At 44.1% G+C, this 23,701-nt stretch overlaps 1 protein-coding gene across 1 annotated transcript; it reads right to left on the bottom strand.

Moving 5' to 3' along the window:
* Positions 1-735: 735 nt before the first annotated feature.
* Positions 736-23,664, bottom strand: ALDH8A1 (aldehyde dehydrogenase 8 family member A1). Its single transcript, XM_032407839.1, has 7 exons — positions 22,089-23,664; positions 17,848-17,995; positions 16,361-16,516; positions 14,635-14,784; positions 10,263-10,519; positions 6,647-6,808; positions 736-1,792 (listed from the first exon to the last, which is right to left on the bottom strand). The coding sequence occupies exons 1-7, from the start codon at positions 22,320-22,322 to the stop codon at positions 1,340-1,342; spliced, it is 1,560 nt and encodes a 519-aa protein (XP_032263730.1). The 5' UTR covers positions 22,323-23,664; the 3' UTR covers positions 736-1,339.
* Between the last annotated feature and the right edge of the window lie 37 nt (positions 23,665-23,701).

Below are 23,701 nucleotides of genomic sequence, written 5' to 3'. Positions count from 1 at the left end.
ACCATTGCTTGACCTCAAAAGGGCTTATGTTTTTCAGCATTTGTGAACAAGCCAACATATCCAAAAACCTACACAAACGGTGAAGACTATTTTGTCCCCCCTCCGACCCAACCCCTGTCCCCATACACCATGCTACAAATACCCCAGAGCACCGGGAAGACTTCATTCCATTCCTGGAAATTGTTTTGCGCATCTTCTGTGTGCCAGGCACTGTGCTGGGAATGGAGACTTTGGGGGGATTAGCACCTGCCTGGGCCTTCAGGCAATTCCTGTCCAGCTGGGCAGTCAGCCATGCAAACAGATGGTTTTAGCTGGTGTAGGAAGGGCTGTGCCTGAGGAGTTCCTGGCTTGCATGGATGAGTGGGGCAGGGGAGAGGGGGAGAGGGAGGGAGACATGGAGAGGAGACCCAACACGATGTGTTCCATGAACCAGAAGTATGTGGCTGCTTCTGGAGCAGAACCCAAGGCAAGTGTGCGGTAGTCAGAGATCGTGGTTTTGGGTACTGAGAGCCAGCCCTGGGTTCAAATCCTTCCTCTGCCCCATACCATTCGTGTGACCTTGAGCATGCTACTTTAATCTCTGTAAACCTCGCTTTTCTCCTCTGATCATTAGGGGGATCCAGAAAAAAGCCATGAGAAATACCTTTATTACTTTGCATAAAGTCCATACCCCTAAGAGGATAGGGATAAAGAGGAATAAAGGATAATTGAAGAAGAAGACATATGTCATACTGGCTACTAAAATTGCTTAACATTTATTCTTTTAGGATTAGTGGGTTGTAAGCCTCATGAGAGACAGACACGAAGAATTGGAATTGATTAGACTCCAGAGTAGAAATGGATCAAACTATTCCCACTTCTTGTTTCAAGTTTCCTCCAAAAGTAGTCATTATTTTAATTTTCTTTGTCCTTGTACAGATGTATTTAGTGGGACCTACCATATAGGCCTGCTTTGACAAATTCCATGTATATTTATCATTTACATTCATATATATATATATATATTTAAAAATGAAAAAAAAATGATTATCTGTAAATTCCCAAGAATTCAATCAAAATGATGAAAAAATCTAGAGTGAAGACAACAACAGAGAAGGAGCCTTACAATTATTTGGCTTCCTTTTTGTGCCTTCCTGCTCAGAAGTCTCTTCTTTGACTTCACAGTGAAAATAGACATCCTCTCTGACAATGAATAAAAGTACGAACTACTGAGGATAAGGTAGAGAAAACCCGCGGAGCCAAGATATGGCTGGATTTTATGCCGGCACATCTGCTCACTGCATTGGACTGATTCTCTGCAGCCAGGAATGGACCATAACAGCTTCTCCACCGGCCAAGGTCAGTGTTTAATGGTGATGGTTTTGATTTCAGTGAAAAATTCATAAGAGTCCTTGGCTCCTTCTCGACCTACCCCAGAACTCTTCATCCCCCCAAAAGGCAGGTTGAGCTCTCTGATGAGCCAGCAGTTGGTCCAGACCAAGCCTGACTGCAACTTCTTAGCCACCCGGTGGATACGGCCCACGTTGCTGGACCACACTGTGGCTGCCAGTCCGTATTTAACGCTGTTGGCTCTTTGAATCACTTCCTCTTCACTATCAAAGGGGACAACACATGTCACTGGCCCAAATATCTCTTCCTTCATGCAGCAAGATTCATCCTTAATGTCTGTTATCACTGTGGGAAGCATAAAGTATCCTGCTTGATTCCTGCGGGGGAGGCTCAATGTGTCCACCCCCTCACCACACAGAATCTGGGCCCCTTCCATCCGGGCTTTTTTGATGTAACTTCTGACCTGGGTGGGTGAAAACCATGATTAGCAACATCTTACCATTTGACTTGACACAAAGCAGCAGAAAATTCAATATTTTTGAATCATCTAGGAAATATGTAGAAAGCCTTTGTGAAGAAATCTAAAGTTGATTATCTTATTGCTCAACTGCTAAGCCTGAGGGCAGAAGTGCTCTGACCATCATTTGGGCATCCAGCCCTCATACGGAAGAGGAGAGTAATTTCTTTACTATCTAAGTTCCAGGCACATAGATAAATGCTTTTCATACATTCTCATTTAATTCTCTCAAAACTGTATTAGCTACATATTATTATCCCCTATTTGCTGATGATAAAATTGAGCCTCAAAAAGGGTAGATGGTTCATACAATGAATAAACAGGAAAGCTAGAATTCACACTCAGGTATATTCAGTGGTTAAATACACAAAAGAATAGTTCCTCACTTTTGGGGGGGCTCTGTCCCTTGCAGAACATGGGAAGTTGAATGGTGCATAAGATTTCATGAAAGGCCAAGATGCCCTTCAATAGCTAGGCTTTCAGAACAAATCATTTCTAACTTCTAGTCTCATTACTGATTATGTTCTGAAAATACATCTAGTTAATATAGAATAGCTAACTATAATGGGAAATAAATTATGTAAAAAGTAAACCCAATAACTCGGAGACAGTGACAGATGTTTATTAACAATGGTTGTAGAAATGACCTATTATAAAATGATACATACGTTTATATATGGAAATTTTGTTGCAGTCACAATGATACCTTATCCTACCCCTGAGGGGTATTATAAGTATAGGAGAAGTAGAAAAGTCATCCCAAAAATTAAAAGTATAGAACAACAGTTAAGCAGTACATCAAAGGCAGGGTAAATTTTGAAGTCATACTTTGGATCCCTGCTTATCAAATATTTATCTGAGCATTCTGCCCCAGGATTAGATAAGTACTCCATTGTAGAACTATATTCAATGTAGAGCTATGTGTTTTCCATGTAAAAATAAAAAAGTAATGTCGTTTTATTATTGATTTTGCGCTAATTTATAGAACACTTAATAAGCCATGAAGTCAAAGACTTCTAAAAAATATATTATTTGGAACAGCTTCGTATTCTGCTCTGTTATACATTTTCCCCCAACATGCCCAATGATCTCAAAGCTCTCCCAGAAAAGCCCGAGTCTAGTTTGTGGGTAGAGACTAAATTAGGTCTGGACTTCTCTTTCCCCTATGCTCTTACTCCTCTTGAAACAACCCACTCAGATTAATTAAAAGATGCCAAAGGCAGCATAGCGCGTGAACAGGGCAAGTCGAGGCAAAGATCTCCAGGGGCGCCTGCTGAACACAGGACCAGAACTTTTTTCCATGATTCAAACACGGAGTGGCTTTAGATGATCTCATCTATATGGAATCTCATGATTATCTCTTAGAGACTCTTGGATAATAAAATATGAAGGAAGTGTCAGTTTTCAAATTGTGAACTTTTCAAAATTTTTAACGTATAAGATGACTCACACTAAACTAAATTTATTTTCTGGATGATAGAATGATATCTATACTAGCAGCTCAGGAACTGAGATTTTCAGGAAAATATGGAAAAAAGAAAATGTTATGACTGGTAATATGCCCTAAAATGTAATAAATTATTACTACAGAACTTTCTCTGAGAGCCGAGAGCAGTTAGTACTTCATAGCTTTGCCCATAAAATCTGAGCACAGAGGACAGATGGGCGGGCGGGGGAGCCCAAGTGTTCAAATCCCAGAGCCTCCACTTGCTCACTGAGGGATTTTCGATGCTCAGTTTCCCCTCTGAAAAATGGGATTAACATTCCCACCTATTCGTAAGCTTAGATAAAATGTATGTAAAATATTTAGCGTAATGCCTGGCTTGCAGTAAGTCTTTTGAATGCCAGTCACCAACTGGTGCTGTTGATGAAGAAGGTGATGGTGTAACACACCATCTGACGCTTACGAGCTGGGAGACTTCAGAGACGAGCCCACCCGACAAAAGAAGATGGCAACCTGCCAAAGCGGACCTTTGCTAACGGCCTGCAGCCTGCCCCATTGGGGATGCACCTGTGAACGTGCCCTGCGCTCTGCCAGCCTCACTGTAAACACTCAGAATTCCATCTCCGATTTCCTGCATCTTGGGACAGGCTGGCATCTAGCCCGAGCTCTGGACAGCCACGTGGAAAAGCATCCGAGGAGGTAAGAAGAAGAACTAAAGCAAAGACAAAAAGCAACCTGTGAAACAGGCAGAGAGCCTTTTCTCACTCCTTGAGGACAGAGTCACCTGTATCACTGGGAGGCGGGCGAGTCTCTCTCCCCCACGTAGGAGCAAGCTGCGTCTCTGCGAGGTTCTGCGCCCTTCGCCATGACGGAACAGCTTCTACATATTCTAACTGGACTCTTCTGGCACTGCCTCGCCATCTATCGTGACAACCACACAGTAGTAAGATGGACACAAAGACCCCAGACTCTGCAGGGCTAGTTTGCTTCAAAGAAGACACAGACAAACTGCAGAGGAGAAGTGGAATACAAAGATGGCCGCCAGGCCTCCTTGGACGCAGCTTTCTGAGAGGCGAGGAAAGATGACTACCAGTGGAACGTGTCCACTCCCTCCTTGATCTCCAAAGCATCACAGCAAACTGAAAAGAGTCCCACTGGAAAGGCCACACTTATAGGGCCCTAGCTGCTTCCATTAGCTCTCTCTCTCTCAAGGGCCGAGATACCCAGGGCCTCCCCACAAGAATGGATCTGCAAGCCACCCATCGTGGGTCCACTTGGTGGGAGACTCAGAGGGGGAAGCCGTGACTCCCTGCATCTGGGCACTCATGCTCAGGGTGGAACAGTGAGGATGGCAGATGTCGAGGAACCCTCGGAGCCTCAGCAGGACAGCCCTGGGGCTTCACATGGGGGAGGCAATGTAAGCCCACCTGAGGGGCGCTCTACTCTAGCGGGGAGAGATCCAGTCTGTAGGACCACAAAACAAGAGAGCTGCATTGATCGCAGCAAGTTTATACGTGGTGGAGTAATGGGAATACATCTTTAGTGTTCTTCCCTAGAAAAAGAAAAAGAAAATACATTGGCCAATGATAAACTATTTTGAAATTTTTAACTGTGTGTACAAAATCTTTCTCCTTAAAAGCAGTAGAGCCATGGAGCTTTCTGAGATGAGTACAGAGTAATTAATTGTACTTTATTTTAATAAGCAAGTGGCTGAAAAATTATTTTCTATAAGGATCAAGAAGAAAGTCAAGAGAAGTTGATTGAAAAGTCTGCAGTTTGGCTCACAGTCACGTGCTACCGTTGGTTTCTTAGTGCGGACAATTGTATCCTGGACACAGAAGATGTTAGTAAAAGGGAAAGCTGCGTGAGTGGATATAGAAACTCTCTGCCTTATCTTTGAGATTTTTCTATAAATCTTAAGTTATTCCAAAATAGAAAGTTTATTTCTTTTCTTAGTTATCTGACCGAGATGGAAAACATATGATGGTAAAAATACATGGGAGTTTTAAAAAAACTTCTGTTTGAAAGATAAATCTGGGCTTATGTTTGAATGTGGTCAGAAAAAAAACCTGCTAACTGTAAGCATCACCATTTTCAGAGTTATTCATGGCACGTAAGTATACTACATTGAAATGACAGTAAGCAAACAAAATCCAACCAACATGTTAAATAAACGCTTGTCTTTCCAGCATAATTTGGTTTCATAAAAGATGGCATTTCTGGGCTAAGATACGTGAGGGAGAGGATGACACCAGGCCTAAAACCTTGTCAATGTTTCAAGTCTTAAAAAAAATCAAATATAATTTGTGGTTTAGATCTATTAGGATTCTTGGCTTTTTTTTTTTTTAATATTTTATTTATTTGAGAGAGAGAGAGCATGAGGGGGGGAGGGTCAAAAGGAGAAGCAGACTCCCCGCTGAGCAGGGAGCCCAGACACGGGACTCGATCCCAGGACCCCAGGATCATGACCTGAGCTGAAGGCAGTGACTTAACCAACTGAGCCACCAGGCACCCAGGATTCTTGGCTTTTGTCCACAGCCTGCAGGAGTGTTTCACACCCTCTCCTCCCTACTGAACCGTCCGCACCTTCTCCCCTCCTCACCCTGCTTCCTAGTTCACTGAGAAAACAGAAGAAATAGACCCCCAAAAAAGTGTTAAAGTTAAAATGTAGTAAATCTCCCAAATCTGTGCAGTGTCAAAGATTTCTACAGACTTAAGTAAAGGCTCTGTCCCTCACTGGCCAACTGATGGGGGCATATTTTCCATGGTGGGTCTCAGTTACCATGGCTAAAAACAAGGTCCTCCAGCTCCAACATTCTATGACTTATCTTAGGAGTCACATCAGGTAATCCATTAAGATGACCTTAAAGGCCTAAATTCCATAAACCAGCCAGAGGCCATCAATGGCTTCTCCCACGTAGACCACCACTAACCCTACCCACTAAGGACCATGTAATTGGATCGTGCCTGTTGGCACGTCCAGAATTCCATCTGCTCTAAGCCACAGGCAGAACCCTTTCCACTGGGAACTTTTATCAATGGAAATCCCTGCTGCCCTTGGTCCACATCATTCTTATCAGCTGACCCTTATGTTTTGAAATTTGTCTTCCTCGCTCTCGATGGGATCTCCATGCTGACTTCTCACATTCATTCATTCCATGTAGATGCTGCTTTAACCTGGGTTACATTTGTGTATTCATATCTAACATTTGTAGACTCTGTATCCAGAGGCCATTTCCTACAGGTCGGAATTTTTTTAAGAATAGGGTAGTAATTAACAACATTTCAAAGCATGACTGTGTGCTATGCTCTACACTGAGCTTCTCCCCAAACTTCCATCGCGGAGATTTACTTACTTTCTCCAAATGAGCTTTACTTATTAGAGCTCCCATGCTGGCCAACGGATCCGAGGGAATGCCAACTTTCCACATTCTGGTAGCTTCTACGAACTTCTCCAGAAATTCACTATAGATGCTCTTCTGGACAAAGATTCTGCTGGTACAGAGGCAGATTTCACCCTGCCAAGAATGACGCGTGAGGACAACGACAAGACACACTCCTTCATGGGCAGGTCACCCTGCATTTCTGAGCACCTACCTGCCCGTAGCATGGGTCTCAGCCATGGGAGACACTGATCAACAAAACAAAGTCCCACCACGGGGAACACACAGTCTTGTGGGGAAGTCAGACAACAGCACAAGTAAATGTCCTCAATCAATAATATAATTTCAGGTCATGAGCAAAGTGATAAGAGAAAATTAAGCAGAGGATGGGAATAGAAATCAATGGAAAAGTGCCACTTTTAGTCCCTTTTAGTAGAGGGAGTTCCAGAAGGCCCTTGTGAAGAGGGGGTATTTGAATTGACACTCGATTGATGGGGAGGGGCTAGCTGAGCTCCAGGCGACACGGAGGGAGGCAATGCTCAGCAGGCGGGTAGAGCGGCTTCTTGGAGCATGCTTGCTGTGGTGCGGTGTGTGAGGCGAGGCAAGAAGGCGAGCAGGGCTGAGGCCAGGAGTGGAGGCAGGAATGCGGGTAGGGAGGGTAGGAAAGGAGGGCAGGAGGTGAGGAGCAAGGCCACACCACGCCGAGTCCCACAGGCTCACAAGGAGTTTGCATCTTGCTCCCAGTATCATGAAAAGTCCACGGAAGGCTTTAAGCTGCAGCATGATATGATCAGATTTCCATTGTTAAATGATCGTTCCGGCAGCTGTGTGGAGAATAGAATGGAAGGGAACGAGAGTGGGATCTACAAGAGTAGAGTTCAGAGAGTATTCCAGAAGTCCAGGTAAGTGGAGGTAGCTTGGACCAGGGCGGGACCAGCGGAGATGAGCAAAGTGATAGGTGTCCACCGACGTCACCAGATTCGTAAAGGGACTCAGGAGCCCAAGGTGCAAGAAGACTGGTATCAATGCTCTCGGAAGTGAGGGGTTCCAGGATATATTAGAATAATTGAGCCAACAAGATGGGTTGATGGATTAGTGAGACAGAAGGTTGGGGTAAGAACAAGGTTGAGTCCCAGGAACAAGGTTTTTGATGGAGCCGCAGAGCAGATGGTAGTGCTCTGCCCCCGAAAAGCAAGCCCAAGGGAGAGGAGTGGTATTGCAGGGAAAGGAGACGGAGGGAAATCAACAGTTCTGCTTTGCACAGGTTAAGGTTCCGATGCCTAATAGACATCCGAATAGAGATACTGTAGGTTCTGGGCAGAGGTGCTAACAGGAGCCTGAGTGAAAAATGATCCTTACTATCGTTTGAATATAACATGCGATCATTTACAAACCACAGTCTAGACATCTCAAAGCATTATGTATGTATGGTAAGTATATATCTACGTAAATAACAATTTTCACCACATTTATATTTGATCTTCACAACCATCCTAAGGATGGAATATTTCTAATTATTTTGACAGTTGGGCAAAGGTGTATTGTCCAAATTAAATCATCATTGTTTTGAAACAAAAAATTCTCTTTGCAACCCAAGATCACTGTAAGAACCATCTGCATATCTGGCTTGGGAAATCTCTAGACATAAGTGCCCTCTGCCGTGTGGGAAGGGAGGGTGTGGTAAAGAGAGTTGAGGGGTTACCCAGTCAGGGTTTTCCGGATTACTTGGTGCCAGGAAAGCATAGGTAATGCTAGGGTCTCTAGTGGCATGACTTTCAAGGAAATGAGAAAAGGGAAATTATTTATTGCGTGCCAGGCACCGTGCAGGGTGCTCTTCTCATAATAATTCTGTGGTCCAGTAGTTTTCCCAGCTTACAATTAGGAAATGGAGCTTTGAACAAACACAAGCCCAAGGCCACCAGGCGCAGGAAGTTTCAGCTTCAGTCTGAGTGATGTGGAAGTCCACATTCATCTCTTCTGTGTCCCACAGCGTGTCGGAGTGTGAGTGTGCCCCCAGCCAAAGGAGACTACGCGTGACAGAGATGTTTCAAAGTGACCCATTATGTTCAACTGAGGAAGAAGTGTTCACCACATGGGACTCATCTCTCGGTTAAGGAAAAAGAAACGAGCCCCTCTAGTTTGCCTAAAGTCTGTTTGTTGTCTTGAATTAGCTAGTTGGGTTCCTGTCCTCTTCCCCACTGACATTTAAAATACCCCCAAGAGGAAGGTTCTTTCAGCAATTTCAAGTTCTGGCACAGTCCTGGTAGCCAAGAAGCTATAGCCCATCTCCACGCTCAGAGTGCGTTTTCTCTCACGCAGAGTTCACCCGGTGTCCTCTCAGCTGATTCTCAGTCCACAGCTTGTCCCCACTCCCCGTGCTGTCACGATAAGCCGCCCAAATGCTTGACTTAACTGTTCATTTTGATACTTGATACTTGTTTATTTTGATGATTAAAATAGCTGTATCATAAAATTACAAATCTATTTTCTAAAATCTAAAATTTAAGTCTATTGATCCAGAAAAACTCTCTTTATAGATACAGACATACCTGTATATAGGGATGTAGAGAGAGGTACAGAGCAAAGCCGCTTTCTCTAAGAATTACTGCGAGAGAAATAATTACAATTATAATCATCACGAAAATAACCACTGTCAGGAATGGTTTTCATTCTACAGCTCACAAAATCGCTAATGGAAAGCATCATTATTACTTTCATGATTTCACAGGTAAAGAAATGAAGGTTCAAAAGGTTATGGCAACTTGGGCAAGTTAAAGATATATCTCATTTCACTCATCTTTCTTTCTATGGTGGTTCTAACTCTTTAGTTAATTCTTTTTTCGCTGCTAAAATTTTTAAAAAGCAGACGCTTTGGAGAAAATCATTCAGTATTTGTGCACACCTGCTCTACCCTAAGCCTGATCCTGGGCATTGAAGATCAAATGCGGCCCCAAGGCAGACACAGGTACCCTTTTTGTGAGGCTTACAGTTTGGTCTGTCTGGGTCAGTGTTCCTAACCCTTTGGGATACTGTGGCCTTGAAGAATCTGCTGAGAACTGAGGCCTCCAGAAAAACACCTGTCACATAATTTCAGGAGATGCAAAGTTGCCCGTGACTCCGTGACATCCATGACTCCAACATCAGAAACGTTCTCTAGACTGGTTTAGGCATTTATTTCTAAATGTGTGCTGCATTTGGGATGCTTTTGGGGGAGCACAAGGTTTACTGGAGATAGGACATTTAGACAGCAAGAAGAGAATGGGGGTGACTCTATGAATAAAGGGATGAAAAAGCTTGGAGAAGCAAACAATCAATCATTTTGCCCATGGCTGGTACCTGATAAAGCTCAAGAACTGGAGCTTGCCCAACAGAAGCTATGATTCTACAAGAACCACAGGTGGACACTGAGACAAAACAGAGTCAGTGGAGTAACACAATGTCACAATCTCCTTTCCCTGAAACAGCACCAGATTAACCCACTCACTCCTGGCTTGGCACTGTGATGAAACAGATCCAGCCTAACTGGGTCACAGAGTTTAAAAACAAACAAACAAACTCAAAACAAAACAAACCAATACAGAGGACACACCTGGTTGGCGAAGCTGGACTTGACAGTCGTTGGAATGCACTCTTCCAGGTTGGCGTCCTCAAAGATGATAGCAGGATTCTTGCCCCCCAGCTCCAGGGAGAGCTTCTTGCAGTGGGGAGCACTCAGCTGTGTGATCCGCTCGGCTGTGGGCTGGCTCCCCGTGAAGGAAATGAGGGGTACCTCCGGATGGGACACCAGGGCCTCGCCGACCCTGGGCCCCGTCCCAAACACAATATTTACCACACCTGGTGGGACACCTGGACAGGAAACAGAACGGTCTCCAGGTCTGTATCTAGATAAGATACAGACACAGTAACAGAAATTATAACAGTAATTCTTCTCAGTATGTTGAGAACTTCGGGTGACATTGAGGTTCTCCTTGAAAGTGCAGTAGCTTGAATGGGGGGGAGTAGACTTTTATGGCTGCCTCTAGTTTAATAGCGAAGCAAAGACTATGGCACCACGTCCACCTCCAGGGCACCCTATGTGGGATTTCTCCAGGTGCTTTGCCTTAGAAAAATGAAGAGTGGAACATTCTAATTAATTCATTCCATAATATTAACTAGGCATCAGAGGCTGAGAGCATAGAGATATCCTCAGGCAGGTCAAGCCCTGTAAGGTAGGAGAGCCCTGCTCCAAGTTGGCATTCAGGAGTCACAATTCAGTGTGAAAATGTGAAGTGGAGGGAAGAAGAGATTGACTGTGTGGGCCCAGGGAAGGGAGGGAGGGCTCCTCCAGGAAGGTGAGCATTGAGTTAAAGGTCCCTGTGTCCCATGATATGGACATACACTCTAGGACTGACTTAAAGTGCCAAGTACACCCTAAAACAGGTGCCCCCATCTTTCTAGCATGAGACCCTACTGCCTTACGTTTGCGTGTATTTTTTTATGTGTTTATGGCTTTACTTGTTTATTACCTAGCCAACACTGGCAGGTGTGCGATCCAAGGGCAAAAATGGTGTCTGTGTTCTGCTCCTCACAGTCCCCACTGTGCCTTGGCCCTAGTTTGCCAGATAGATTAATACCAGTAAATGCTCACATTCACTGTAGGCCAATCATTCCTGGAAGCGATTTAGATCTCCCAGCAACTGGATGAGGTAGGGAGGATTAATATCCTCACCTTATCCAAACTGAGGCAAAGTGAAGTCAAATAGCAGCCACTAGGAGGCAAAACCCAGTGTAGATGGTTAACAAATAATTAAGTGAATGAATGAATAAAGGCTTCGTGTACATTATCCAAATCAGAAATGGTCCTTGACTCTGGAAAGCTTTACATGTCCAGAAAGAAAATCTGCATGCCATTGTGTTGTGTCCAGGAAGCTCTTAGGGTTTGTCTGGAGGTTAGCTGAGTTTATTCCCCATATTTCTTCAGCCTCGAAGTACAGCAAATGCAGAAAACCTCCAACGTGTAAGGTTTTTGAACTACCTTCCCTGCTCCCGCTATCTTTCCCTGTCCAGGTTGGACATTCTGTCCTGAATAGAAACACACTCTGTTGGATTAAAACCATCTCTTCCAGAATATGCTTTTAAAGTATAAATAACAAGTTCTCATTGATGATCCACTATCATCCAGAACACCTTCCCATTGAGCCAGAACCTTAGCCTGATCACTTGAGGGGACAAAGGAGGCCCTCTTCAGCTGAGCCTTGGAGACAGGTGTGGAGATCAGTGACTCATGGTGGTATCTGGCAGAGCTTCACCTCCAATGGCCCCGCCTTTACACACATGTGCAGACTTCTTAAAATCTAGCTTGGGTCGGTCCTGTATCACAGGTCACTGCCATGGAGGGGAGGTCCAAGGCCAGGCACCATGTGAGAGCAGCTGAGCCCCGCATTGGGGCAAAGAGGAGGCTCAGGAGAGGGGCCCTCACAGTGGTCGATGGGGGAGAAACAAGGACAAGTTTCCCACCATTTGCAGGGTGGGGTCCTGCATCTCCATCAGACAATGGGCATGTGAATATTTGCCCGATATTTTCTGATTGGAGTTTGGGGGCAAGAGAACGTGGACTATTGGGCTTTATAAATCCTGAAGGCAAAAATGGGTCAAATCACTTCTAATGTATATAACAGCATTTTAACAAAGAGTGAAGAAAACTTAGAAACACCACATAGGTATCACCCTGGGAAAATGAGTTCATTTCAGCAGGCCAATTGCCTTCTACACAATGACATTAACGCTTTACATTTCCTTGAACTTCGGTGTTAATATGTTAAGAGCTACCTACTGGCCATTATTTCTCAGCACCACTTTGCCATTTGATGGAGACAGTAATGAAATTTTTCTAGAGACATCTGCCCTCGGCCCTTAAGATATGCCAGTTATCAGAGAAAGAAGGCACTACATTGGCAAATAACAATTTGGTAAAACTCAGAGTAAATGGCTAACAGACATCACAGGGCGTAAAGTCCCTCCACCAGGGACAAAGATGTGGCAGAGTGGCAGCAAGCTTCCACTGGGCAAAACAAAACTAGGAAGGGCCAGAAATCTGCTTTCAGTGGACACTTCAGGAATGAGGCATACATATGGTACCCCCAAGAAGAAATGAATACTCTAGAATTATAAAAGAGGTACTCACTGTATACTTTTTAAAATGATTTTACTGCACAGGAAGGTCATCTGTCAAGTCTGTTTGAATGCTCAGGACTCAAGGATTGGTTCTTTAAATATCCAGAATGCACCGGCAGGTCACGTTAGCTTTCTTTTTCTTACACTATTAAAAGTTTCTCGTACAGATTCTCAATCCAAATGGAGAAACTGAGGGCTTAAGACAGGTGCAATTTGAGCCTTACACTCTCCGTGGTGGCCAGAGGAAGAAAGTTGAGCAAAGCCAGCAGAGGCAGGGAAGGAGGGAAGAACTGTCTTGGTATAACAAGCTTATTCATTCACAAGAAATAAGATCAATGCTGTGTAAATACATGGAAATGTAAAACTCTTGTGTACACCAGGTGCTGGGTGTATGGAAGGGGAGAGTGCTTAGGGAAGAGAAATCATCATAGATCAAGATGTGGTTAACTTCAAGAGAGAGTGGTTCTGGGAACACAGCTCTGTGACACCACCCCACCTGCATGGCTGCCCTCCCCAACATAGATCACAGCAGAGCATCGGCCCCACTTCTGTCCACTCCAGGGAATCTATAGTCAACAGACAGGGAGGAAAGGCCTTGCACCTCTGTAGACACTAACCACTTAATTTTGCAAAGAATGGCATTAGAATGTGATCCCTCATGTAAAGAAGGAATGACACCTGTGGGACATGGGAGAGGTAGGCACATTTCTATCATAACCCTCCAGAAGCCTAGGGCATCCATAAATGTCACCCAAAGGCTGAAGCTGGGAGGCCTCATTCCTCTGTACAATACAAGGGAAATGGGAAGCTAGACTAGGGTCATAAGGCCACACAGTTCAACCTGCCATCTAAATCCTAGAGTAAAGAACTGGCCCAACTTTCTTGGAAGCCAAAATGTATGTTTTTGATTGGAGAGATAAGGTATCCAGAAGAGGGAGATATGGGTTCTTTCCAACCACCTACCTTATGGATTGGGTGAGCCCAGTGCTACCTTTTCTGTGGGCTTTAAGGAAGTACAAACAGCAGAGACTGATAGACAGAAAGACAGCCACCCATCATCCCAACTCAGGTGTATGGAGACCTGAGCTCAGGGACCTAATAGCAAGGGGCTTTCTTGTGGGTTGCAAGTTAGGGTCCCCTGACACCCTCCAACCCTGGTGCGGTGTCTGTGCCCATGCTGAGTTATACCCTAGAACGTACGCAGGAACATACCTTGAATGTGGCCATGACACTGTTGACATAAAGAGGACATGGAGCCATATTGTATCAGCTTCCACACATTGGCTCCAAATGCAGGGAAACTGAGGGAAGTGTATTCAAATCTCTTGAAAATGGCTATTTCTAGCAGGTATCGTATAACCATACAAACCAGAGAAGTCCCTAACAGTAGTCTTATTTGCATCAAGATTAACATGTGGTTCAAATATAAGATTTAAATTGACCACTGAAGACAATCCCAGGAGCAGACTGGTATCTGAGTTGACTGAGTTCTTTAAGCCTGCTGTCACTTCACAGTTGTGCAATCACATCACTGCCTGCCAACCCCCCTGCTGGGGGAACCATTCCTGCAGTGGCACGGACAGGGGTGAAGAGAGGAAGCAGTGTGATCCAACCCTGTGCATGAAGGGGATTTCTCAGAAAAGGATCAGAGAGAGGAAAACCAAAGATGTCGATGGAATCAATTTTGCTCTGAGCAGATTTCTATCCAAAACAACTTCTCAAATGTCAGGATGCTGAGGTGGCTGAAGCCCATAAAATGTGCAGCCCCAAAGCCAATCCTGTGCTTCTCCAGACCCAACGCTCATTACCTGCTCTCTCCAGGAGTTTGCACATCATCCACGCAGTCACGGAAGTCAGCTCGCTGGGCTTGGCTATCACAGTATTGCCAGCAGCAATGGCCGGTGCCACCTTCCAGGTCAGCAAGTAGAGTGGCAAATTCCAGGGGCTGATCAGACCGGCTACAAGAGGAGAACAGAAACACTGCCACCAATGGCAGGCCCCTCAAACTAGACTGGCCAAACTGGGTTTATTAACGTGGAACTCCTTCACCCTGCATAAAGCTTTGGCTTACTTGTAGCCAACTTCGGGGAAATAACTCTAAAATGTATTACAAGCAACTGTGCCTTTGAAAACTATAAATCAATACAATTTACTCTTTTCTTGACGACGTACCAATTGTATTTATGAACAAGGGCAATGTAAGCTCCAGGGCCAAGAGGCTGTCACCTGTTACTAAACAGTTTCTGAATGTGATGAGTTTTGAGATTTATAGACTGACCTTCACATTTTTTTTAAACTTCTCTCTCCTTCATCATCAAATTGTCTAGCTACTATTTCTTTTAAGTTTTTCCATCACTGTTTCTAACCTGTTGTGGATTAAGACATAAAATCTCAAGCTTTTTAGAATTATTGGTAAAGTAAGAGCAAATGGGTTCTGAGTCTGTCCTGTGGAAGCCTTCCGATTAGTAAAGCCAATGAATTTTGATGCATAGACTATGAGATCCATTTTGGTTAGCCAGAGGACTTTTTAATAAAAAATTCTCTCTAGATTCTCACCACTTTCATGACCAGATAGGATTGCTAAATAAGTAACAGAACCAGCATCTAGAACATGTCCCCATGCAATATTCTGAAACCAACCAGGTTTCCGACCATAAAGCATGCCAAAAAAAAAAAAATCTACCTTATGAATTTGTAAATGGATTCATCTTATTTTATACTCCTCCCTTAAAATCTATGCTGTGAAAGTAAACATATATTCTATATGATTATATTTCTCATTAGAAAATCTTTTCTTTAGAGGATAACAGAATATTTTTTCAGCATTATTCATTCAAGAGGGAGGTTTGAGCTTTTACAATTCCTTCAAAATATTATTTCCAAAGGGTTCAAATAACCAAAGTGGTAATATGTCCCATTTTCGTTCCTTTTAATTTATTTATCCTGTCATAAAATGTAACTAATAAATACGGGTATTTGGTGGTTGGAGGAACAGTGACCTCTAGTGGATATTTTGAGTCATTGCTCATGTTTACATGTCCTCCAAAAGAAAGCAGGAAGCAGCTAATTCAGAGTGCCCTACACTTACTAATTTATTTAATTCTCACTAAAATATATAAATATAAAATTAAACTATGCTCCCAGTTTTTCAGATAAGAATCCTGAAGTATACAAATATTATGAAACTGGCCCTGCACATATCCAAAATCCATGCTATTAACTTCAAGACTCTCTGGAAATAAACTTTTTTTTTTTTTTTAATTGTGGGGGGCGGGGCCATCTTCGTATGTGAATCTCCTCCCAGCATTATTCTTTTCCTGGTAATTTCCTGAGAACAATGTTCTAGGAATATGCAGGTAATGTGACAAAAGGAAAATAAACCAGAAATAGATTTTTGAGGCCCATTAATTTTCGGTCAAAGTAGAAGTCCGCTCTTTCCTTTCTCTTGGTCTGTTCCTTTGGATGAGCTCTACAGAACTGAGGGAGCATCCCTACGCACCCCCGCAGACCGGGCTTTCCCTGAGCAGCACCTACCGATCCCCACAGGGGCCCGCACCGTGTAGTGCAGACAGCCCACGTGGTCCATCTGCGTGCACTCGGATGTGTGGTGCAGGATGGAGGAGGCGAAGAACCGGAAGTTCTGCACAGACCGGGGAATGTCCATGGTTCTTGCCAGTGTTATGGTTTTCCCTGTAAGAAGTCAACAACAGAAAGCACGGTCGGCATACTTCACCAGGGACAGTGGAGACACGATCTCGCGTGTATCCCAGTTCACGCTCACGGAGCCTTGGTTCTTTCCAGCCTGAGACTTCATCCCCTGACGACACAGACAGCTGATTGTGGTTTCACAGAACCATGAAATAATTAGGTGTGACGTTATCAGATAAAATCGAGTGAAATAATCTATGCTTTATGGGCTGAACAGTTCAGGGCTATCATGAATCCACCAGATGCTACCACTCTGCTCACATCAGCTCTTTCAATTCAAAATCACCAAGCTTTGTACATGCTACAAAGGGGTTGGAGTAATGGGTGTTAAGACAGCGGTATCTGCATGACACAATAAAACCACTTTTACAAACATATACAATAAAACCACTTTGACAAACATGATGATTACTAAATGTCTCCCCAACACATGGTGGAGTCCTTAAGATGGGCACGTGGCAGAACGGCTGAGGGGACCCCGAGGATGCTGTGTGGCACTCGCTTACTCACCATGTGCCCCATGCACGCCCTAGCTCCTGGATTGAACAAAAGGAGAAACATAGCTTTTCTGGATTGTTCCTTAGTTGTCTTTGGTGATTCAGGGGGACTCCCAGTGTCAGCAGCACCAACAGGAAACATCTTCTTCTTAAGGGTTTGGACTCAGGCTGCTTCCTAACTTTAAGCTGATTTATAGCATGTATATGACTTTAAAAGATCTCGGGTTTTCCTAACAGATATTACTGCAAGGATTTATGGACATTTACTACATTACCCATGCCTCTGGGAAGGAGATAAAAATTGGGAAGCTGTGTGAGGAGTGCAGTACTGACATATCCGATTCTTTCTAAATAACGTGACTGTAATGGCTCTTCAATTGCTTTTGCTTTGAAACGATCTGCCTAGAATTGGTGGAGAATTGCACGATCGGCCCTCCTCTTCCTCTCTCCCCACATCCACGCCCTTTGCCAAAAACCTTGGCGATGCCTTCCACCAAGTGGACAAAGTGTATTTATGTCCTTGACCCTGGAACTTGGACTCAACTGTGACCTGCTTGGACCATCAGAGTGCGGGAGTCGGCCAGATGCAAGCCTCCTGGGTGGTTTTTCTTTCCAACTCCACCTCTGCCATGAGAATCTCAGGCGCGGGCCAGCCTGATGGGGCCGGGGGGAGGGGGGGGGGCGCTAATATGGAGGAAGTACCCGAGTCCCAGCCATTGTGGTTAAGAGGCAAGAGGTCTGCAAGAGGTCACCTGACCAGCTGGAAGGAGGGTACGTCTCCCTGGCGCTGCACTTTGCATTGAGCCCCGCACTCACCTTGGTCCCTGGATTCCGCCTGCGCCAATTCCTCCAGGGACTGCTCCAGCAGATCGGCCAGCCGGTGCAGCACCTGCGAGCGCTCCTGCGGGCTCCGGGCCGCCCAGCCGGGGAAGGCTGCCCTGGCCGCCTCCACCGCGGCGTCAATCTTTGAGGACCAAGAGGAGGAGGGTCACCTTAAGACTATTGCTCCTGGGGCGCCTGGGTGGCTTAGTCATTGAGTGTCTGCCTTCAGCTCAGGTCATGATCCCAGGGTCCTGGGATCGAGCCCCGCATCGGGCTCCCTGCTCGGCGGGAAGCCTGCTTCTCCCTCTCCCACTCCCCCTGCTTGTGTTCCCTCTCTCGCTGTGTCTCTCTCTGTCAAATAAATAAATAAAATCTTAAAAAAAAAAAAAAAAAAAAAGACTATTGCTCCTGAGGTTGGATGAATCCAGAATCCACAGGTCCACCCACACTTAATTTTTTTCTGACTGGTTTCAAATATTCAATACTTCCTCCTGCCAAGTTACCTGCAAAATCAGTGAATCAGGGGCCCCACAAAAACAAAGAAGAATGCTCCATTTCGACCAGGGTATTCAGATGTGGCCATCAGAAAGAAGCTATTTGAATTTTAATAGACGCACATTTTCAATCATGTCAAAATACAAAAATTTTTTTGAATAGCCTAAGAGAGCTCACTTCATGTAGATGTGTAGAATCTCTCAGCTTTTAATCCAGATCCAATATATCTGATAAAGTCTAAATTTTTTTTTTTAAGATTTTATTTATTTGACAGAGAGACACAGTGAGAGCAGGAACACAAGCAGGGGGAGTGGGAGAGGGAGAAGCAGGCTTCCCACAGAGCAGGGAGCCTGATGCAGGGCTGGATCCCAGGACCCTGGGATCATGACCCGAGCTGAAGGCAGACGCTTAATGACTGAGCCACCCAGGTGCCCCAAGTCTAAAATTTTGTTTGAAATCGTATCCTCAGATTGTCATTTCCACTCAGAATGACTAATCATAATAGTCATTGACTAATTTTTGTATATAAAGGAATATGCTAAACACACAAATTATGTCATTGAACCTGTTTTAAAATTCTGTACCATGACTTTGCTATGCCCATTTTGCGGATGAGGAAACTGAGGCACGGAGAACTCAAGTAACCTGGCAGAGGTCACACAGCTAGTAAGTGGCAGCATCAGGATTCAAGCCCGGCTCTCTGTGGCTCCAAGACCACAGCTGGCCTGCTACGGCAGAGCCACGGTCCCCGTGCCCCGCCTGGCTCTGCCCAGTGACAGAGGCCTCTGTGGGGATGGAGGCCATCTGTGTCGGAACAGATAGCTTGCAGACCTGGTTTTGGAGCAAATCCAAAAGGAAACAATATATGGAAAGGTTCGGGCAAGGCCAATTCCTGCAAGACAAAATGGGTCTTCGGATCTTCAGCAAAGTCGAAGCAATGTCTTTCCCAGAGATAACAAATCCCTAGCCTGTGTCTCAGCCCTCTCCCCTCTCACACGCATGACAAGACTTTATAATCACTCACAGCTTTCAGCCCCCTCCCCTCAGCCCGGGCCCAGGCCCAGCCTCAGAATCCTTTTCCACAGGCTTTAGGCAACCACGAGCATCTTTCTCGCCATCGTGGGACCTGATAATTCAGCCGCCTCTCCCCCAAAATCTGATCCACACTCCTCCTCTGTTTTCTTTATAAACAGAGTCACTTCCAGCTGAGCTGAATAAAGGATGAAACGATTCTCATCTTAATTATAAATTTCTGGAAAAGTGGTGTTTTCGGTTGGAAAGCCGAATCTCCACTGTGGACCCACAGACAGGATGAAGGAAGAGCGTGGGCTGTGGTGTTCTCCACCAGAAGTTGCAGCCTCCCCGAGGCCTGGCGGCCAGCCAACAAGAGAAGGGCTCCTTCCTCCCGTGCTCAGAATAAAATCTCATCTTCCTGAGGTTGTCGATGTAAAATCTAAGCTTTTTGCTATGCAGAAAACTCAAGTCCAGTCATCCTAAGTTGGCTTATGTCTGTGTAATATAGAATACGTATTAATGTATATGAGCAAAAGCTAATACCTAGAAAGCTTTTACTATATGCCAAACACTAAAGGCTTCACATCTATCAGTCTGTTTCATCCTCAGAACCACACTAGAAGACAGGTATTACTGTTATTCCCATTTGATAGGTAAGGAGACTGAGGCACAAGGAAGTTCAGCTCTAAGTCAAGACAGTAGATACTAAGGGATGCAGCTGGTCTTTGAAGACAGGCGATCTGACTCTGGTCTGTGCTTATGGACTGCAAAGCTACCATGTAAATGCCACCACAAATGTGTGTGTGTGTGTGTGGCCAATGATCTAGGCATCAGAGATGAGAATGTTAGCTCACTGTCGTCTGTGGAATAAGGATGATGAGAGAGTCTTATTTGTAGGTTGTTATGACTCACATTGGGGGTAATTTGTGTTAGACGGCTTAGTGAACGCAGAGCACAGAGCAAAACCTGTTAGCAGCACCAGCAACACTTTCTGTAAGAGACTTTCTGCAAAATTGGGCATGCAGCTTGTATGTTGACGATATTTTTCAAGCCAGCAAAAACTGGGACTTGTGGGATCAGAGAGCATATTTGCAATTTAAATTGCTGGGAAATACAAAATATTTATTTCTCTACTAGCAGATGCAGCCATACCAAATTCTATCTTCTGAAAAGGCATGAGCCATTAGCCACAGAACTAAATTTGTCATATTTGTCATTTTTTACTGCACTTTGGGAAAACACTTCGAGACCAGGAGGATTGGATAACACAAAGCTGGATTTCCCACATCTGTCCCAGGTCATTTGAAACAAACAAAATTGTGGGTTACAGTTTAACCAACAGATTAGCCAATGTTTGCAAATTTTTGTGCACAAGTCTAAAGGTTTTTTTAATGCAAGACAGGTTTAAAATATAGTTAACAAAAGAGAAATAATAGCTTAGTATATATGAAGGCTTATTTCCATATACTTATTTGTATGAAGGCTACAGTTATCTTTTAAATAATCTAGTTCTTTGTGCCTTAAAAAATAAAATCCATTAGGCTTTAGATGAGCATACATACATCAGCCACATTCATCACCCCAGACACATTTACATTGTCAATGCAATAAACTGATAACTAATTAAATGTATCTCCAACATCTTATAGAACTTCTCAAATAATTCTAATGTTTGTGCCATTAAGCACTTTGAGTAAGAAAAAGGATGGTCTTAAATTTCATTGCAAAAATATATGGGAATTTGATTTTGCATTTCATCATTCAAGTGATCAGTTTTACTTCACTAGATATTTTAAAGACATAAGGCATTTTTAGAGGATAATATAAAATAAATCCCTGGGTTTTTCACTTTTGCTCGTTTTAGTGGAGTAACAAGTTGGTTTTTTTTTTTAGAAATCCATGAATATACTGGCAAAGTTAGGCAGCACTTGGTAAAGAAAAGGAAACAGAAACACTGATCATTCTTAACAAATAATACTTTTTACTAGACCCCTAATAAGGAATGGCTGAGAAATGCAGCTGTGTGTTAAGTTGCCTGATTAATTGCTTGCTTCTGCACAAAGTCATGGGCTTTGTTCCAGGCATAGGTATCCCCTTTTGAAAGTTCACAGGAGGTCACTTCGCTTTTATATTAGCACCTGTTTTCGCTAACCGCAAGAAATATGAAGAGGATTTTCACTTCTGTGAAAAAAAGCCATTTCCAGACTTAGTATTTCTTTCCCAAATGCAAAGTGGCATAATGTGAACTTTCTGAAAATGGGGGATACTCTTCACTTTATGCCATTTCAAAAGATGTCCTAACAACACTCTCCTTTTGGATAGCGGGGGAATCCTGCATCCTAAAAGTCCCATTACAAAGCAAACCTTCCCAGAACTCAAATCTTCCTCCTGCCAGCATTTAACAATTCTACACCTTTTCCCCAACTCCCTTTGCTCCTAGAAAAGTAAGTGACATGAAATCCATCAACACAGGAAGTACATTTCCATCTTCCCTAGGTGAATATACTCACCTCTTCTTTTTTTTTTTTTTTTAAGATTTATTTATTTATTTGAGAGAAAGAAAGGGAGGGGGAGGCGCCGAGGGGAAGGGAGAAAGAGCCTTTAAGCAGACTCCGCACCGAGCACAAGCCCAGTGCGGGGCTCGATTCCACGCCCCTGAGATCAGCAGGACCTGAGCGAAACCAAGGGATGCTCAACGCGCTGCCCCAGCCAGGCGCACCACTCACCTCTTCTTTTCCACTGTTTGGCACTCTGCAGTATACAGCCCCCGTAGACGGATCATAAGAATCGATATAGGAGTCACAAGGTACAAACTTTCCATTAATGAAGTTTTCCAGTGTCAGAAGTGCCTTTGTTCCAGCCATGGTGGAGACAGCTTCTGCCTTTCTCCTTTCGGTTCCCCCACACAGTTCCCTACCCTGAGTGAGCCCTGTCCTCACCTCCAGCCCCAAAGTCCTCATTTGCCAATCAGTGGAAGTGGGAGGTGGCCTGACACTCAGGACTATGTTCCAGTCTCCAAACTCTGAGCAAAGAGTATTCGGGAGTATTTCACAGACTTCCAGTACATTATGAGAAAGGGATAATAAGATGGTAAGCTAACATCAGCTTGCGTCCATGGCCCTTTGAAATGTCAGAAGGCACCTGTGTGTCTCCTTTTATTGGGTTCACACTATAAACTGTTTACTGCTCAAACATGGAGGGCCAGACCCTGAAGCAAGTCCTTGACATGAATTTGCTCATTTATTCCACACAACAATCCTATATAAAGTGAATGTCATTAAATCCCCTGTACAGTACAAGGAACTGAGCCTCAAGAAGTTAATTTGTCCAAAATCGCAGTTAGTAAGGAATGAACTTTAATCCGTTTATCTCCAAATCATGTGATTTCCCTCAACACATCACAGCCCTCACCCCACAGAGGTGATTGAAGACAGACTCCCTCTTTCCATCTCTCGTCTGTTTCTCTTGACCGTGGCTGCCTTCTCCGTGAACAGTCCCTCCATCCCGAAACCAGCAGCTCACATTCTCCCAGCTGTGCCACTCCAGTAAGGACACAAGCCAGTCTACGCATGGATATAGGAAACACACGGGGACGCATAGCCACGATGCATGTGAGAACTTCTATAAATTGGTAAGGGAAATGGACAATCCAATTGAAAAAAAATAAGCAAAGGCTATAAAAAAAGCAATTCATAGCAAAAGAGATGCAATTGGCTAATGAAGGCATGAGGGGTACTCCGCCTCATTGTTAATCAAGGGAACGTGAAATACAAAGAGGTGCCCTGATTCCCCAAACTAGAAAACATTTTAAACGATCTCTACTCTCTGCTCTGTGTGCAGATGTGGAAAAGCAAGTGCTCTCCTACTCCGCTGACGGGAGGCTTCACAGAACCCGGCTTAGGGCAGTCTGGCCGTGTCAGCATTTTAAATGTGCCCACGTTGAGGCTAGTAATTCTTCTTCTCAGAACCTCTCCCACTGAATTTCTTGCTCCAGTGCAAGTAGGTAAGTCACAAGGCACCGCTTTTTATGGTAATTTCAAAATCGGAAACAAGAGAAATGCATACCAACTGACAATTATTATAATGAGTCGTGATACCCAGAATAAGGAATGTTATTTAGCCATTGGAAGGATGTACTGTTAAGTGAAAAAAGAAAGTTAGTGGATAACATACACAACAGGATCTCCTTGGACGCCTGCTTGAGGGGGATGGAAGGGGGGAAATGAGGGTTTCTTCCTTTTTTTACTCCATGTGGTTTTAAATTTCTTGAATACGATATGGTGATCCTATATCAATATGTAACTTTTGTAGTTAAAATTTAGTCAAATGTGAGATATTG

The sequence above is a fragment of the Phoca vitulina genome, unplaced genomic scaffold (assembly GCF_004348235.1).
Source record: "Phoca vitulina isolate PV1807 unplaced genomic scaffold, GSC_HSeal_1.0 scaffold9, whole genome shotgun sequence".
Lineage (NCBI taxonomy): Eukaryota > Metazoa > Chordata > Mammalia > Carnivora > Phocidae > Phoca > Phoca vitulina.
This window is presented reverse-complemented; position numbering and strand designations above follow the sequence as displayed.